The sequence below is a fragment of the Gadus chalcogrammus genome, chromosome 2, assembly GCF_026213295.1.
Source record: "Gadus chalcogrammus isolate NIFS_2021 chromosome 2, NIFS_Gcha_1.0, whole genome shotgun sequence".
Taxonomy (NCBI): Eukaryota; Metazoa; Chordata; class Actinopteri; order Gadiformes; family Gadidae; genus Gadus; species Gadus chalcogrammus.
In genome coordinates this window covers 17603799-17623087 of record NC_079413.1, presented here as the reverse complement: position 1 = coordinate 17623087, position 19289 = coordinate 17603799, and the positions used below count along the sequence as shown (strand labels likewise).

The window sequence follows — 19289 nt, the reverse complement described above, 5'->3', positions numbered from 1 at the left end:
GCACCCTTCTCCCAAGCACACACACACGCACGCACGCACGCACGCACGCACGCACGCACGCACGCACGCACGCACGCACGCACGCACGCACGCACGCACGCACGCACGCACGCACGCACGCACGCACGCACGCACGCACACACACACACACACACACACACACACACACACACACACACACACACACACACACACACACACACACACACACACACACACACACACACACTCACACCTCCCCTGTCATGCTATACATAACATGCTGGAAGATGACAGGCTCAGCTGTCCTTCTATTTACGGCCTGCATGTGTCGCGTGGCAGCAGGCCTCAGAGTAGACCCCAGATCAGAGCAGACCACAGAGCAGACCAAAGAGCAGACCCTATATCCGCCTCGGATGACTGCTGGAGTCGCTGGTCTCAGAGGGTTCAGTAAACCGTGTGTGTCGTAGTAGATCTACTATCGCCTTCCAACTACCAACACGCAGTAAGTTGATGGCTAACTGCACCACAACATTATGCCCTGTCATTTGAATTACTCTGTTTGAGGGGGTACATAGATATATATTTATACCTAAAACCATTATTCTATTCATTTGTTCATTGGTTATTTTAGGTTTCCAATGGACATTTCAGGGTGAAGCGCTATGATTTCACCTACTGATTGTTTGATACAAGGCCTACAGGTTCCTTAAACTACGGATGTATTCACTTTGTTCCATGCTGTGTTGGTGTCTGTCCAGCTGTTTGAAGATGTATGAAGGAAATGGTCAATGTGACATTTAGCTTTAACAGAAGATAAGCTTTCTCTACTGTGGCCGAGGCAGCGATATATTTAGGCTTTTCGTTGGCGATAGTCCGCCATTTTGTGATGCCTCAAGAGAGTTATATTATTGTAAAACCCTAAATTAATGTTAATATACCATAAACTATGGCATGAGAAATGCTGAGCAGTGTCAAATTTGACAATTTCCCCCCCATGATGACAAATATGTTCAAGATGAATGACTGCACAATGACCAAAAGCCCATTAGTGCCACTAACACTGCGATGCTCCTGTACTTCTATGATGGCGGGTTGCGAGCCCGACTGTGGTCGCTGCGGGATTTCATTTGGCCCTTTGCCAACATGAGAGTCTTAAGGGTGCAGTGTATGTAATTACATATATATATATATAATTAAGTATTTAAGCCATGTTGCACTACCATGTTTCTATAGTAGCCCAGAATGGACAAAAGGCTCAAGCGTGCACATGTTTTTGGATTAATAACCTGTTTTTGGGTTTACAGATGTAGGAGGGAGGTTCTGAGTCCACATGGTGATGACCCATTTGTGATGCTTTTTAGTTCAGTCATCGTGTAGGAGCGTCATAATAAGCAATATTTCACGAGCTGCTCCACACACCATGGCATTATACTTAAAATAGCCAGATCCTTAACCCTTCGTCGAGTGCTCCTCATATAGCCAGTGAAGTCAAGTTTATACCTCATCCTTTCACCAAAATGTCCAATGTATTTTGAGGATTGAATTATAAAGAGCTTTCACACAGTTTAACCCAAGTGAATTGGGTCATTTCTATTCTACTATTCTGATCGTTGATAAAAATGAGATGACTTTGACAAAATCACAAAAATTATCAAATCATCGTTTTTTCCATCCATTTTTATGATAGAAACATGGGAGATTGTCTTCAGTCTCTAGTTGGGGGAGAGATGTCATGTTACCACGATGCATGGCGCCAACCGGCCCCCTCTAGTGGTTGCTTGTGGGAGGTCACAACTTTGTCCGTGGAAGTTCATAAAACCTGGAGTTGAAATTCCACACAGCAGCATGAGGAAAGACCTGCTATGTAGCAACTTTGCCTCAGGTTAAGATAACCTGAATGTCAGCTCAACATATCAAATAAGTCTGTTAACCCAGGCTCCCGAAGTGGGCCCTGCACATTCTTCTACTGCAGCTATATTTACTACATAGCTATTTAAACTGTTTAAAATGACTTAGAAGTAGAACGTTCTCTCGAGGGTAAAATGTGCCCGTTTCAGTTTTTGCTTCTGAAATATATCCTCTCCTTTGCTTTAGTTTCCTAATTGTAAAAATCTATATCTATATAATCTATATTTATAAAAGGGTTTAAAGGTGGGTCTGAAAGGTCCATATTCATAGACCATCATCTGATCCATACATCGCCTTGATTACCTTCCAGAGACACCAGGCGTCAACTCGTAGACTCCCTTCTCATTCCGAAGAAAAACATTCTCCATTCATATTTCCGCTTATTGTATCATAATAATACTATTTTCACATCAATACTTCCACAACCTTACCTACAGCCTTGACCCAATTAAGCTTTTGCCATCGTCCTTGACATCCATTCAACATCATCGGACCAATCTAGGTGAGAATACCTCACCAGGCTGACTCAACCCGACCTTGTCTCCAGGACAACCAGCAGCGATGGACCCGGTGCTGACCTCGGTGGTCCTGGTGGTCCCCTGCGTGCTGGTGGTGCTGGCGGGGCTGGTCTACCTCTATGGGCTGATGGTCCACCTGTTCTCCCAGACCTCTGTGAGGAACAAGGTGGTGGTGATCTCTGACGCTCTATCCAGCCTGGGGAGAGGTGAGGACGCCCCAACAGCCGCACGGTGGAGCAGGCGTCCAGAGGCGGCCTGGGGGCTCCTGCTCCTCCTCCTGCTCCTCACCTCTCCCCCCTCTGCTCCTCCTGCTCCTCACCTCCCCGCTCTGCCCCCCTCCCTGCTCTGCTCCTCTCCCTGCTCCTCTCCCTGCTACTCACCTCTCCCCTCTGCTCCTCCTGCTCCTCACCACTCCCCTCTGCTCCTCCTGCTCCTCATCTCTCCCCTCTGCTCCTCCTTCTCCTCATCACTCCCCTCTGCTCCTCCTGCTCCTCACCTCTCCCCTCTGCTCCTCCTGCTCCTCACCTCTCCCCTCTGCTCCTCCTGCTCCTCACCTCTCCCCTCTGCTCCTCCTGCTCCTCACCTCTCCCCTCTACTCCTCCTGCTCCTCATCTCTCCCCTCTGCTCCTCCTGCTCCTCACCTCTCCCCTCTGCTCCTCCTGCTCCTCAGCTTTCCCCTCTGCTCCTGCTCTTCAGAATGTGCCAGTGTGTTCCACCGAGGAGGAGCGCGGCTGATCCTCTGTGGGAGGAGCTGGGAGCAGCTGGAGGGCGTGGCCGATGAGCTCTCCGCCTCCTCAGACCCCACTACGGTACGGGATCCACTAACGAGCCTTGTTAGTAAGATGGATGGATTGATTCATAATGATTGATTGATGGGTTCATTGATTTATTGATGGAGTGATGGGTTGATTAATGATTCATTGATGGTTAATTAATTGATTGATTGGTTGATTGGTTGATTAATGATTAATTGATGGGGTCATTGATTGATTAATGGATTGAATTGACGATGATGGATTCATTGGTTAATTGATTGATTGCCACCCCCCCCACCCCCCTCCACTACAGACCTTTCTGCCCAAGCTGGTGCTGCTGGACTTCGGGGACCTGGGCAGCATGCCGGAGGTGGTGACGGAGGTTATGGAGTGCTACGGCAGCCTGGACCTCCTGATCCTCAACTCCAGCCTGAAGGTTCGGGCGCCGGCCGCCGCCGTCTCCCTGGAGACCGAGCGCCTGCTGATGGACTACAACTACTTCGGCCCCGTGACCCTGGCCAAAGGTCAGCCCCACAGACCAATGGACTCTATGTTCTTATAGTAGTATTAAATATATATTATATTAACAACTACTTTGGCCCCTTCACCCTGGCCAACGGTCAGCCTCACAGACACATGTTCTATGTTCTGATAGAAATATTAAATATATATTATATTAAAGGTCCCATGACATGAAAATCTCACTTTATGAGGTTTTCTAACATAAATATGAGTTCCCCTAGCCTGCCTATGGTCCCCCAGTGGCTAAAACTTGCGTTTGGTGTAAAACGAGCACTAGCTGTTCTGCTCGCCTTTGAAAAAACGGAGGCTCAGGTGCGCTGATTTGGAATGTCTGTGTTTAGGACGTCATCAAGCATCTAAGCTCCTCCCCTTACTCTGCCTGGCCCGCCCTGAGACATTGGCCCGCCAATGAGACTCGAGCGTGCGAGCGCCACATGTGTGTGTGTGAATACACACACTGTAACGCAAGTGTTTCTTGTCGGTTCTTTGACATGTCTTGTATTTCCACAACGAGACTGTTGTGGGGGTTATCTGAGCCATGGTTGAGAAGGAATTGGGGGAAAGGAACTTTGGCTTTGACTCGCTGAAGTACATGAACTGCGACAGGTCGCCGGTTGCCGCGAGGCACCATCGCCCGGCAGCGGGCAGCCGGCAGCAGGCAGCGCGCGGTTCAGTCGACTTCAGGTTCAAAGTTCAAAGTTCAAAGTACTTCATTTGTCATTGCCATAAAGACAACGAGACAGTAGAGGCAACCAGACTTACACAGCTAAATAATAATAAATAACAATTAATAAATAGATTAATAAATATCATACATAAAATAATAATAAAAATAATAAAAGCAATATATCTCCATATCTCCATATCTCCATATTAAGGTGCATCAAGTCTTCGAGTGCAGTCCATGGGGGGCAGGGAGGGCTGGTCCGGGGGCGGGGGGGGATGAAGGGGGGTGGGGAGTGGGGTGGTCAAGCTGTTGAGGAGCCTTATTGCACAGGGATAGAAGCTCTTTGCCATCCTGGAGGTGCGTGCATTTTTTGATCTGAACCTTTTCCCTGACGGGAGTAACAGGAACAGATGATGGGCAGGATGAGAAGGGTCTGTGAGGAATGCGTTTAGAGCGCTGCAGGCAACGGGAGGAGGATTGATGTGAAAGTGGAAGAAACAGAGACGTTGCAGAACCCGACAAAGTCCTTTGTGATTCATAATATCGTCTGGAGGGGCACACAGCTTTTGGCCGTGATAATATGTATTATATGATATAGATATCTATGTATTATATGATATTATTTAGATATAGAGCTCCAGGACTGTAACGCAACTGTTGTACACTTCCTTGTTATTTGAATAACCGTTGTGCTTTTGGTGTTGTGGCGCATAACACGTCGGACTCTCGTCTCTGGTATTTCTACAACGAGACTCGTATTGGGGGTTATCTCAGCCAAGGTTGAGAATGAATTGGGGGGAAGGAACTTTGGCTTTGACTCCCTCAAGAACATGAACCACGACATGGAGGAGAAAGGGATTGTTGGCGTTGAATGTCTCCCGCTTGAGCCCCGCTGAGGGACCACCGCCGGAGGCGGAGGTGCCTAAGCACTGCCCGGCAACGATCCCTTTCTCCTCCTTGTCGCGGTTCAGTCTACTTCACATTGATGTGTACGTTGAAGAACCAGGAACGTCGGAGAACCCAACGCGGTCGTTTGAGATTCATAATATCGGCTCACACAGCTTTTGGCCGTGATAATATATATTATATGATATAGATATCTATGTAGGCTATATGATAATATTTAGATATAGAGCTCCAGGACTCCCGTGTGTTGTAGAATATTTACAGAACACAGCTAAAGGCTGTGTGCGCCTCGCCATTGCGCTGCATCCACTATAAACAGAGCGCATGGTACCGTGGCTGCAAGCTGCTCAGGGCCACACCCCAACCCTCCTCCTTGACCCGCCTCGCTCCTCCTCATTTGCATTATAGCTACAGACACCAAAACAGCGCATTTGGGGGAAGCTCAATGTGCGACTGGCTCGGAGTGGCTGTAACTCTTCACCACGGCTGAATTTCGGGAACGTCTTTGAATACTGTGTTAGTTGCCCGCTAATACCTATATTAAAGAATACATAAAATAGCATGTCATGGGACCTTTAACAACTACTTCGGCCCCGTCACCCTTGCCAAAGGTCAGCCTCACAAATCCATGGACTCTATGTTCTAATAGTTTTATTATATAATATTAGATCAACTAGTTGTAAGAAAGGATTATGAAAGAAGCATATAAAAATATGATTATTATTTTTAGCATACGTACAATAGGTGTTCACTAGCTCACTGGTTGCTGACGGCTGTGGCAGGGCTATTTGATTCAAATGGACATCAGTGATTATCACCAAACTGGTCTGTGAACGACATCAACAGAGGAATGATGCAGCATTCCTCAATGACAGAGAAACAACGGGAGGGAGGAGCAGAGAGTTAGGGGGCAGTTGTTTTATGTTTATTATTCAAAATCCAGATGTCTTCTGCTCTATAAAATCTCAGATCTTAATGACAGATGCACAGTACACAACGTTTAGTGAGCCGATGTTCGGAGAGGAACTAGAGGCTAGAGTACAGAGCAGTGCTGTGTAAACAGTTAATTAAATGGTTTGGACTCTCTCTGGGATACATCGTATCACAATGCACTGACATGCTGTTCTCTGCAAGCTGAATCTGGTGTTGTTCAGTAGTTCACTCAGGCACTCAGTCTTTAAAGAAGACTTAGGATCCACAGTGTAATCGTCCTGTGTTAAAGTCATACCATTAGCTTAATGTAAGACAGGATGATATGTAGCTGACGTATCGATTTTGATGTGACTGTGCAGAGTTAAATTATCTATAATGAGGATTTCTTTGCACAAATTACAGGAAGTGAGGTGAGACTAGTGCTTCGAACACTCTTTGTTTTAGTTGTAGTATTGTGCTTGAACTTCAAACCTTTGTTCCCCTGGTTTCCTATTGATCTCCTCTGGTTCTCATTGTGCTCTATTGGGTCTCCTCTGGTTCTCATTGTGTTCTATTGGGTCTCCTCTTGTTCTCATTGTGTTCTATTGGGTCTCCTCTGGTTCTCATTGTGCTCTATTGGGTCTCCTCTGGTTCTCATTGTTCCCCATTGGGTCTCCTCTGGTTCTCATTGTTCTTTATTGGTTGCCTCTGGTTCTCCTCTCATGGGTCCACAGGCGTCCTTCCCACTATGATCTCCAGGAGGACGGGCCACCTGCTGCTGGTCAACAGCATCCAGGGGCGGCTGGCCGTCCCGTTCCGGACCACCTGTGAGCGACACACCCACCGGGCACTCTCAGAATGGAAACTGATGTACCACACTAATCGTATTTAGGCCTATAGTGAATGTGTGGGACAGATGTTATCTTGATCCAACATCATCAGATCTGATAAAACAAATTTCATCGAAACCTTTAGTCCATTATAAAAGAATCTCATATAATCCAATGTTTTTTAATGAATCTACTCGTTAGCGGGTAGGAGGAAAACTGTGATGCTGATCTAATCATCTCTAATCCAGAATAATCCGGTCTAGTGTTAGACTGCTGGAGAGTAGATCTAATCTTCTCTAATCCTGTATAATCTGGTTTACTCTTCTCTAATCCATTATAATCTGGTCTCCTCTTTTCTAATCCAGGTTAATCTGATCTACTATTCTCCAAACCAGTATAATCTGGTCTAATCTTCTCTAATCCAGTATAATCGGGTCTATCCAGTATAATCGGGTCTATCCAGTATAATCTGGTTTACCCTTTTCTAATCCAGTATTATCTGTGTTCCAGACGCAGCCTCGAAGCACGCAGTGCAGGCCTTCTTTGACTGTCTGCGGCCGGAGGTCCAGGAGTATGGCATCTCCGTCAGCACGCTGAGCCACACCTTCATCTGCAGCGCCAGCACCCAGCAGCCAATCAGTGCCAAGCCCTACTGGTCATGTGAGTACTAGCAGCCAATCAATTCCAAGCCCTTCTGGTCATGTGAGTACCAGCAGCCAATCAACTCAAAGCCCTTCTGATCACGTGAGTACTGGCAGCCAATCAGCTCCAAGCCCTTCTGGTCATGTGAGTACCACCAGCCAATCAGCTCCAAGCCCTTCTGGTCATGTGAGTACTAGCAGCCAATCAGCTCCAAGCCCTTCTGGTCATGTGACTACTAAGGGTCCATTTGTGGGCATTTCATTCAAGCCTGTTTATTTTACTCTTTCATTAAATATAAAAAAGAAGAATGTATTACGCGTCCACGTTATTGCCAACTGAAATAGCCCTGAGTGAGCAGCTGCCCACATTACTGTCATTGTACCGCAGTGACATCAGGGTTCATCAGGGGAGCCCTACTCAGTGACCATTGACCTCCTATAGTTATGTACCCCGCTGGGGGGTCATCAGGGGAGCCCTACTCAGTGAGCTTTAAATTCCTACAGTCCTGTACGGCCCAACCCCGCTGGGGGTCACGCCAGGGGCGGCGGTCCGGGAGATCGTGAGGACGGTGAACGACAAGAGGAAGGAGGTGGTCATCGCCCCGTCCCTCCCTAAGGCTGCCATCTGCGCCCGCTCCTTCTTCCCCAACCTCTTCTTCGCCGTGATGGCTGCCGGGGTGGAGAGTTCCGCAGTGCTGGAGTCGCAATAGACCCCAGGACTGCTGGTCTTCATGACCTACTTGTACCTGCTAGTTCGTGGGACATGTACTCTGATGTCTTTTTAAAAGAAGGGAGTTGGGGGTACAGGATACAAAGTGCCAGACAGGCCCATTGCAGCCACTGAGGTAGTCATGGCCAGACATTTAGACATGAAGACGAAGATTAAGAGGATTTTAGATGTGGGAAGATGGTGGGGAGGTGGGGCAGATGGAATAAAGATGAATTTACAATGAAAAACAATGACGATAGCCACTTCTGTTTAATAAAACTGCGTTAACTCAATATAAACCTTTGTCATTATTGAACATCAGTCATACATATTATCCTTAATATCATATACCTTTGAATTCATGACATTGAAAGACACATTACAACCAAGGTCATTTGGAATGATTTGTTTTATATTCACCTCTTTGGGTGTTCAAAAGTGAGTTCAAATGTTCCGAAATTTCAATCTGTATCATAAAAAAAACTGTTTTGTGGACCATCCACGATGTTGGCACAACCTATCACATTGTTTGAGTGTCATAATGCAGTGTTAACTTCCCCTCATGTTTCCAGGATTGACTTAAAATCAGATTGGGACCGCCACCCCCGTATTTAAAACATGCCTAAACATATTATACTTATATAAATAACCCTAACAAAAACAGAACAATCCCTGCCCCGTCCCTGGTCGGTGCTGGAGGCCCTCACACGTTGGGTCGGATCTCTGAGTAGTTCTTCTTCACGCCCGAGAACCGTATGATCCGGAGTTCGGGTTTCCTTAGTTTGAAGTCCTGCCACATGTACCTGGAAGACAGGACCTTGGTGGGCTTGTTGATCCACATGAACCTGGAAGACAGGACCGGGGCCAGGGGACCGGGGTGAGGAAGTGGGGATTGGGAGCAGGGCTCCATCCGACATCAGGCCCTGGAGGTCATCCTGGGCCTGAGTCTATGGAGGAAACACTGTGTACTCCTGGGCAGGAGTTGGTTGGATGCTGTTCTAGGCTTTGAGAAATTCTAGTAACTTTGAAAGGGTTACTAATGGGATTTCTAAGTTCTAAAATGTTCCGGTTTTTCAGACACAATTCTAGTCGGTTAAATTGGGTTCTGTCAGAGGCATCACAAAATTGGGTTCTATCGAGTCCCTCTTTTCAGACCCAGTTATATTTTGCCATCCCCTGCTCTCTTTGTCAGATCGGGTCAAACAAGCTCTGGTTTTCAGACACAGTTCAAGTGGGTAAGATTGGGTTTGGTTAATTAGACCAGGCCTAGAGAATTCTTGTTCATCAGACCCAGTCTGATGAACAAGAAAAACATGTGATCTTGCCCCGAGGCCTAGCACAACTAAGCTACGCCACTGGTGTCTACTGTGACCTTCTTCAACATTTATTCCCCCCAGACATTACTAGCCACTTTAAAAGGAACAGTATGTTGGGTAGTTAAGTTAGCATTATTGAAGGCAGTTTAATGTCAGTATGTAGCCTTAGTGAAGGTAGTTAGCAATAGGTAGTTTGAAGTGTCAGGATTAGGTTCTAAAGGTTGCCATACTAACAGGGTAAGGGCACAGGTTCAAATACTTTTTCTGTTTTTGGCCATGCGGACGTCAGGGATCGGTGAACACATAGTAATCCACCCTGTATCCAACAAAAAAGTGCTGCTCTGCTGTCAGTAGGAAGTCTCGTAGGAAGCGAACATACCAGTTAGCAACAAACGGCCATTAAGAGATGGGTCTGAAAAAGTGAATCTGGAGAGTCTTAAATGTCTGCCCAAAGAAAATGAGGTCCTACTTTCCGACAGCGAACACGGTGGCGAAGATGGTGAGGTTCTGGGGCTTGTAGATGCTGTCCATCAGACGGGGATCAAAGGTCCCTTCCCAGACGATGGGGGCCAGCCAGGGGGTGACAGCCACGATGTCCAGGCGGCTGAGACATGCACATGCATACACATTTTGTGAATTTGGCAGACGCTTTTATCCAGTACATTTGTACAAGAAAGAGAATTAACAATATATCTCTGTCAGAACAGTAAAGTGTTAGTGTCAAGCAATAACAATCTCTAGGTTAACCCATTCCTCATATGCAACAAAGATAGATGCACAATTTCAAATACACACACTTGACATCCATAATGGGGATGCGGTCTTACCCCTTTGTGATGCTGGGCTGTTTGTACTTCAGACTGAGGGAAAAAGAAGACAATGGTGAACAGTCTTGGGATCAGGAGCTGGGGCTACGGTGCACTGTTGGTCTAACGCCCATCTCAAACGATTCAGTCAGGCGGATTCTGGAATCTCTTAGGGTCAGTAGGTCGGACGCACGGATGGAACCCGGGTTTGATACCATGTGAATAAAACGCCTGTCCCTGTACGATCCCGGTGGTCCTGTTCCATATTCCTATTATAACATGCTGGATGCCTTTAGACGTTTACAGTTGTTTGTGAGCGCTGCTCTATCATTTCAAAACCGTGTAGTGTGGCCAAAACTTTAGCCACTCCCACTGCACATAACCCACTGGTAAGGCAAGTTTCACTCACTGGTCTGGGGCCAGCAGGGGGTGCTGCCTCCCTGTCCGTCTCAGGACGTCCAGACACTCCCAGGTGTAGGCCATGGTCGGCTCCGGAACCGTCCTGTCAACAACAACAGATAATTGAAGAACTGCTCCAAAACAATGGAAAATGGAATGCATTTATAGAGCGCTTTTCTATTCAGTGGCAACTCAAAGCGCTTTACAATCCTGCCTAACATTCACCCATTCATTCAACCATTCACACACCGACGGCGGTGACAGCCACACAGGGTGACAGCCAGCTAGTCAGGAGCAGTTGTGGTGAGGCGTCTTGCTCAGGGAAACCTCAACACTCAGCTAGCAGGAGCCGGGGATCGAATTAGCAACCTTCCAGTTACCAGTCAACCCGCTCTACCTCCTGAACCACCTGCCATCCCCAATCCCCGTCTCCACAGTGGAATAGGCTTTCCGTCTCATTTCATGCAATCAACAGAGTGTGATGCTCCAAGAAAGATCTAGTGATAAACAACATGAGTCCGATCCTGAATCGCAAGGCAGCCAAGTCAAACCTCAGGAACCACAACACATGTTTGAAATAGACAGTGGACGAAACATCTGGAAACCATTTCTTTCGAGCAACATATTAATCAAACTGGCAAACAACTGACATGATGCAAACAGGCGGCCACAATGAACATGCTGTCCCTTGTCGAATCATGAACACAAACAAGGTGTTAGGTGAAAATTAAACGTTTATTTACCTCTATGGTTGAATGACATAGTAGAGTGTTGCCCTAAGGATTTGAAGGGGAAGAGAGAGAGAGAGAGAGAATAAATGAACAATGCAGTACTTGACTGAATTCAACAATGATTTGTCTGTATGGCAAATACATTATGCCATACAGACATTCTTTTATCTTACGGAAGATAGACATGGTACCTCTGGTCGATAAGCACATACAAACGCACCTGAACTGCTGCACAAATAAGCCCCTCTTCTGACAGAGCCTTACTGACCTGTACATCTTTTGAAAGAGCCTTACTGACCTGCCCCTCTTCTGACCCTTATTTCCAACACCGCAGCCCAGATTAGTATTTCGTTTTTCTTATGACCAATAATAAGTAATGAACTGAATGATAAAACAGCTCCCAGTGAAGGGGGCTTTCCTTCTCCTTCTTCCCCTTCATCAGAGGGGTCATCCTCGTAGGACGGACACTGGAATCACTCACGGCTCATGAGTAATGAAGTACCTTCATGTGAACATTGAACTCCTCACAAGGCTCTTCACAGAGCTGTCCAGCGGGTCCAACACACACGTGATCACAGAATATATTTGGTTTCATGCAGTTGTTTTTTCATACCTTTTAATGGATAATGTCCTGTTTAAAATGTTCCTATTTGACATGTGAACACATTATCATATGTTTAAAGAGTTTATTGGAATGCTTCACCGGTGGATATATGAATGTTATATAAAGTAAATAATTCTATGTATTCTAAATGTGCAAAGAAAAATGAAATCGGTTCATCCTAGCCTGAGAAAAGGCAGGAAGTGTCTCTCTGGCTCAAAAGTAAGAAATACTCCAACTCCCAATGCATTGCGCTCGCTGCACCTCCCGCCTGTTTCCGTTTAGAGGGGGAAGGACCATAAACAGACGTGGGGTCGCCATCTTGGAATGGTGATCCGCTCCGGATGGGGGAGTGGTATTTGCCGACGGAGCCATGATATGATGGGCTGACGGACTCAACTTCTGAATGCAAGAGACGGAGCCGACGGAGCGTCCGTCCCCATTCAAAGTCAATGGGGATCAGTCAACGGACGGAGGTAGTGGGCACGAGGCATAACCCTACATGCCCACTGCACCGTCAGTCAACGGACGTGGGAAGGCGTGGCTGACGGATGGGGGAGTAGTCTTTGCAGAGGCATCTGTCAGACAATCAAATCGCTTCGCCGGGTTCTTCCCGCTTCTTCCTGCTTGTTGCGAGGCAAGATGACCTGCTTTCCCGCTTTCCAGTATTGTCAGTGCCCTAGTCGCTTCACAGTGCTTAAATTTGCATACGCGATCTGATTGGATGACGGATCCGTCGCTGCCGAAAAAGTTGAACATTTTTTAACTTTTTGACGGAGCCGAAGGCTCCAACAGAACGGACGGATCCACAATGCATTGCGCGTCCGTCCCCATTCAAAGTCAATGGGGATCAGTCAACGGACGGAGGTAGTGGGCACGAGGCGTGACACCTTGTTCACACTACATGCGTCCGTCGGCGGATGGCAGAGGACTTGTCGGACGTATAGGGGTCTAGTCTTTGTAGCCGCATATGCAGAAGTTGCGAAAATTTTAACTTTTCAGGCTGCAACGGATCCATCAGCCAATCAGATCGTGGCTCCGTCGGCAAATACCACTCCCTCATCCGTCAGACATGCCTTCCGTCGTACGTTGACGAACGGATGAAGTGGGCAAGCTGTGTCATACCTCACTGAATACCACTGATTTTCACACGTTTTTTTGTCATATGTGTAGCTTTGATAAAGGACACATGGTTTGGTGTGTTTTATTATTCATAGTTGGCTTAACAGTAATATAATATTCTTATATGCTAAGTGACCAGCCGTCCGAGATCAAAACTGGTAACATAATCCCAGAGAAGGGAAAAAGAAACGGTCAGCTATTTTTAAGTTAAAGAAACAATATATATATATATATACATATATATCCTACATAAACAATGTATGAATACATTAGATATCTATATATCTTACCTTATAGACTGTATCTCTGACTGTTGCTGCAGCCGCAGTTTACTCTGTGTTGACACTTTGTATTGATATTTTGTATTTACTTTTATTAACAACATTCTTTCCTTAAATTATTATAATGTTTACAGTGATTGTTTTATATTTATTTTTTATGCATGTCGCTTTGGAATAAAGCGTCTGGCAAATACTTAAACAACATATATAAACACCTGAACGTTTTTATGTCAGCTAAAACCACCAATCCTTTTCACTGGATTCAGAATAAAAACAAATTCTGTCTTACCCAACAAAGTTAGTATTTGAATGTTGTTACTTGAATGACTCCATTTATATCATGGTTACAATTATACAAAGTATTGTCTTATACTTGGCCTAAAATGAGAATGCATCATGATACAAATCTGCTGATGGAATGTTTTTTTGTGGATGGATGGATGGAATGGACTGGAGTTTGCAGGTGGGAATTGATACAGGAAAATGATCAGACCAGTACGAGTGAAATTCAAAATACAATAAAAAGAAGCCAGGGTAAATGCAGACTGACAATTTAGGCCACGTTCACATCTAGCGTTTTTTGTAATAGGGAGAAGTTGAGCCTACCGTTTTTTCAACAAAAAGAAAAGCTGGCAGCGTTTTTGGCCCTAAAAGCGCAGAGAGCGTTTTTTTCTATCGACTAGCAACGAATCCATTCTAGACCCGACGTTACTCCCCTACTACCTATCCAGGCTAGAGCCCATTAGACATGTTGTAGATCTCGACATGTTCTGTAATTAAAACTATTAATCGCTCCACCGGCAATTTCCCGAGTGATTTGTCTGCCATTGTTTCTTGTTTTGGCAGTTGAGAGTTTCCTTCGTGACGAAGTGTCAATGTTCCGCTTGTGATTGGTCAGTTGCCCAAAAGACGCCTGACGTCGGCCGCTTTCTTCCTGAAAGTTTCTTCCTGAGTCAACGCTCCGTATGGCAGAAGAAAACGCTGGGAGAGGCGTTTAAAAAAGCGGCCGTGACTTTTTCCAGAAACGCTCTGCTCCATAGGAATATAATGTAAAACAAGCGCTGGCAGATTTAAAAAAAACGCTAGATGTGAACGCGGCCTTAGAGTGCTTAAAAAATAAGAGAATAAAATACAAAAAAATTATCATGGAAAATAAATCTATCGCATTAGGCCTGATTATCATGAGTTAGGAGTGAAATTAAAAATACAATAAAAAGCAGTCAGGGTAAATGCAGACTGAACAATGTAGGAAGGCAATGGAAGGCAATGTGAATGTAAGAAAGATCAATATCTGTGGGATTAAAACCCTGAAAGAAGACTGTTTTGCATAGCTTCTTTCTCGTGCTTCCTTTCTGAAGTTCAAGAGAGGCGTGTTTCGCAATGTGGTGCAGCCTTTTCTTATGAAACACATACACAACCAATGATAACAAGTCTTAATGGTGGTTGTCGATGCCAAACTGTGTTCCCTAAGCAGATATACATCCTCTGTTACAATCTCCCCTCGGACTTTGCTGCACCCTGGCTCCCCATTAACACTTCAAGATGGCGGCCGCATTTCTCGCGTCCCAGCAGCCAATGCTGCGTCTATTTATAGGATGTCTATGGGAAGGACCCATTATATATGCCGTAGCTCAGCATATCAAGTATTTGTACTCAACCTTTTTCCCCAGTTAAAATAGGTGTTTATCTTATACAGTAGGCCTACTTTAGTATAACAGCACTTGGGGTGGTAAACAAATCACAACAACCAACATGAATTTGAAGTTTTATTCATGAAAAAATATGAACTATTTACAAAAATAAAACGTGTAGGGTGCGTTTGCTAGAGTCAAAATAGTCACAGCTCATCTTGAGCATCTACTGTCTACTGGTAGCCATTAGCTCTGATGGCCTGGACAACACAGGAAGCCGAAACCGTCTAAGAAAGAAAGAGAACATTAGCAAAGCAAGATAAGTTATGCCTTGAGTAGCCTATACAGCATTACACAGACTTCAAGCTACCGTAACGTAGCCTATGCTCTGCCAATAAGATTGGCCAATTTCGGATAACTACATTGTCACGTTCCCCGGGACTCAAAACTATTGTAGCCAATGTGTTAGTAAAAAAAACACTTACTCTATGCTCCCGGCGGACTTTGGCTGGCGTTTCCACTTCGCTTTCTGGGTCCGGAAATATGCATCCATTACCAAACTGTTCAGATAAGGCATAAAGCCTGGGGGAGAGGTTATCCACGGACCTGTCCTCCCCAAATTCAGCCATTTTTTCTGGAGGAAACTGGCATCGCTGAAGTTTGCTGCAACACAGGGACTGTTAGGGTCTATAGGCGAAAAGAAGAAATCGGTGCGCCCCGGCGGCTCCTCGTCCCCGGCAACAGGCAAGGCTTGTTCAGCTGCAGCCGCAGCAGCCTCCGCCTCTATTTGTGTCAATTCTTCCTGGCTGTATTCTGGCTCGTACAAATAGCCCCGAATGTCCGAATCCAACAAAAGATTTTCAAAATCCGCTTTGGCTGTTTCACATTGCACATTTGTTCTCTAGCTAAGCGGTGAAGGAACATGGCAGACATTGTGTTGGCATCTCGTACGCGAGCTCCCGCCCCCCCCTCATTCCTTATTGGTGGGCTCACAAATTTGGAACCAGTGATTTGTAGTCCTCTGCCCTTCTAGCAGGCAAGCAAAGTTTCCCAAGATGACATCAAACGCTTTATTTGACGTCACCTTGGGAGAAAATTAGATCAGGAAAGCTGGGCCAAGAGAAGACTGGGTTAGACTGAGGGAAAATAAACTTTTTTTTTATATTACAATAGCGATTTTAGAATGATAGAACGCCGGTTCTGAATCGGTGAAGTAACCCTTTAATGAGTCACTAATGCAAACCCCTGTCTAGGTGGTATAGGGCTGTGTCTCCTTGAATAGCAGCAGCAGCAGACTACTTAATGAGATGTCCCAGGAGTCACAAAACAGTAAGACAGAGAGTCAATCCACTCACCCCAGAACCACTGACAGTAACAGACACACTATCCTGCTTGGTCTTCGTGGCCTCATGCCGGTCATTGGACTGGGTCTGGTTTAGCTCTTGTCCTCTGGGGGAGCGAGTTAGTCCTCTGGAAGTTCCTTCTGTGAGTGAGTGAGTGAGTGAGTGAGTGAGTGAGTGAGTGAGTGAGTGAGTGAGTGAGTGAGTGAGTGAGTGAGTGAGTGAGTGAGTGAGTGAGTGAGAGAGAGATTGAGATAGAGTCCATTATATTTACACTTAGAGCGTTTAGCAGACGCTACAATAGCGACTGTACAATTTTCTGTACATTTGTCAGATGAAGGTGAAACAACATATCGCTCGTTCCTCTGACCTTAAAAGTAGAGCGAGTACCACAAAGGCAGTCGACTTCAGTCCATACATTTTAAAAAGGACACAAGCAATTCAGCTCTCTCTACACTACACCTTGAAACTAGGGAAATTCACGAGACAATGAGAGCAGAAAACCAAAACACGTTCCCAGAGAGAACAGGAATACCTACCAGCCCTGGTCACAGACGAGCTGAAACACTGTGTTCGTAGATTGTAGGGACGGCACACAGACGTCAGCTCTGACACAACGTACACATCTTACCAAGACCCAGGGAGGATCGGGGGGCTCAGAGTCGCACAGACAAGCAGGCACTGACAGACACAGCTCCTCAAAGCACAGCTCCTCAAAACCCTGCTTCAGGGATCTAGATTCCTGGTAAACTGGATATGTTACTTCAGAATTCTGGGCAAACCAAAGTTTTTGGTTTCAAATATAGAACAAGACTACAAAGTTCAGCTCAGACGACTCCTATATAACCCGAGTATGAATGACCTGATATCGCAGATCTGGCACAGAATTCAAATCTGAAGATGATAAAAACCCAACTTCAATAACTAGTCACCAGACCTGGTTTTAGTGTTTCAGATTAACTAGGTGATGGTTAACCTTTGGACCGGTGCTGCATCCTGTCCCCAGCCTCTGGTCCTTAGCCTCTGGTCGTCAGCCTCTGGTCGTCAGCCTCCGGTGTCCAGCCTCTGTTCGTCAGCCTCCGGTCTCCAGCCTCTGGTCTCCCTTCTCTGGTCTCCAGCCTCCGGTCTCCAGCCTCTGGTCCCCAGCCGCCGGTCCTCAGCCTCTGGTCCCCAGCCGCCGGTCCTCAGCCTCTGGTCCCCAGCCTCTGGTCTACTCTGCCGCCGGTCCTCAACCTCTGGTCCTCAGCCTCTGGTCCTCAGCCTCTGGTCTTCAGCCTCTGGTCCTCAACCTCTGGCCCTCAGCCTCTGGTCCTCAGCTTCTGGTCCTCAGCCTCTGGTCCTCTGGCCCTCAGCTTCTGGTCCTCAGCCTCTGGTCCTCTGGCCCTCAGCCTCTGGTCCTCAGCCTCTGGTCCTCTGGCCCTCAGCCTTTGGTCCTAAGTCTCTGGTCCACTGGCCCTCAGCCTCTGATCCTCTGGCCCTCAGCCTCTGGTCCTCAGCCTCTGGTCCTCTGGCCCTCAGCCTCTGGTTCTCAGCCTCTGGTCTTCCCTGCTGCTTCCTCCAGAGGCTCCTGTAATGGGTTTCCTTGGTTGATTCCGCCGTCGGGTGTGTGAATGTTCGAAGGAACCGTCGCAAGCCGCTTTGGATAAAGCGTCCGCTAAATGCCCCAAATGTAAATGTAGGTTATTAGGTGTGCGGTTGAAAGGTGAAGTATAAGAAAGACTTACTGAGATGCAACAGCAGGACCCAGGAGAAAATCCCGGCTGTTCCTCCTCCTCTAAATCCTAAAACACCAACCCTTCCTGTTGAAGGCACATGTCTGAGGGAATGGCACAATGACTAAATGTGTTCTAGGAGGGTTTCAGCTGAATGCAAAAAACAATAAATAAACCACAACCTAATCAGAAGATATATAACAGATCCCAGCAGGTACCCTGGGAGGACAAAGAGGCATGTCGCCATAAAGTGTGCCTGATTCACTATATCAAGAGGGACAGAGCTTCGGAAAGGGAAAAGAGCTAAGAATAAGGCAGGATCCAGTTAACAGCAGCACTACCAGTCCAAGATCATAAAGGACCCGGCACAAATGGAACTGCAACACATGGAGCCACCACCACAACTACACTATCAACAAAGGATAACAACGGCAACCCTCCTGACTGGACAAATAGGAACCCGCATTCTTGACAGTGTTATAGACCAGGGACAGTCGCCCGACAAGAGGCGAAATGATACGACTGGACACGCCATGAAAAGACTATGCTGAATCAAACAAGCATTGCTGGGGATGGTGACTAACGGATAATTTCAGGCGATGCCAACCCCTGCCAACCCCTGCCATGTAATTGTGCCCAATGGCAGCGCAACCAGCCAACATCAAAGCTGTTCATGGGATACACAGCCAAAACAATTCCTGAAGATGGTGACGGGGCACAATCCAGATGTTGCCTACACCAAGAAGGAAGAATGGCCTGGATATACACAGGAGGTTTACTGGTCTACACCAGCCGCCACCGAGAGAGAGCGCCACCAGTCCAAAGGCAACACATCAAGGTTCTTGCCATCTTCTCTACACCCCACTCTCCAGTTACAGCCTGGGATCCCAACCTACATCGCGTGACAACCAGGATGGTCAAAAAGAGTAGGAGCTCCCCACATCTCCATCCTTGCAGAATCATGCAGATATGTCCCGCTGTAGCCTCATACTCAGTCGTC

The 19289-nt window shown here is 46.5% G+C and overlaps 2 protein-coding genes across 2 annotated transcripts; one reads left to right on the top strand and one right to left on the bottom strand.

Annotated features, from left to right (window-relative positions):
• Positions 1–335: 335 nt before the first annotated feature.
• On the top strand, positions 336–8772 carry LOC130376160 (dehydrogenase/reductase SDR family member 7C-B-like). The gene is made up of 7 exons (XM_056583383.1): positions 336–484; positions 2438–2614; positions 3105–3217; positions 3477–3687; positions 6905–6997; positions 7511–7660; positions 8146–8772. Exons 2-7 carry the CDS (start codon positions 2452–2454, stop codon positions 8349–8351), a joined length of 936 nt encoding a protein of 311 aa, XP_056439358.1. The 5' UTR covers positions 336–484; positions 2438–2451; the 3' UTR covers positions 8352–8772.
• Positions 8558–10955, bottom strand: LOC130402131 (globoside alpha-1,3-N-acetylgalactosaminyltransferase 1-like). The gene is given in 5 exon segments (XM_056606248.1): positions 8558–9195; positions 9926–10045; positions 10136–10270; positions 10494–10526; positions 10882–10955. Coding segments are annotated over 5 exon segments (504 nt in total). The 3' UTR covers positions 8558–9053.
• Between the last annotated feature and the right edge of the window lie 8334 nt (positions 10956–19289).

Coding starts and splice junctions, on each gene's coding strand:
- LOC130376160 (XM_056583383.1), top strand. CDS start 2,452: ATGGACCCGGTGCTGACCTCGGTGGTCCTGGTGGTCCCCTGCGTGCTG. Junction 3,218..3,476: donor CCTCCTCAGACCCCACTACG/GTACGGGATCCA, acceptor CCTCCACTACAG/ACCTTTCTGCCCAAGCTGGT. Junction 3,688..6,904: donor CCCCGTGACCCTGGCCAAAG/GTCAGCCCCACA, acceptor ATGGGTCCACAG/GCGTCCTTCCCACTATGATC.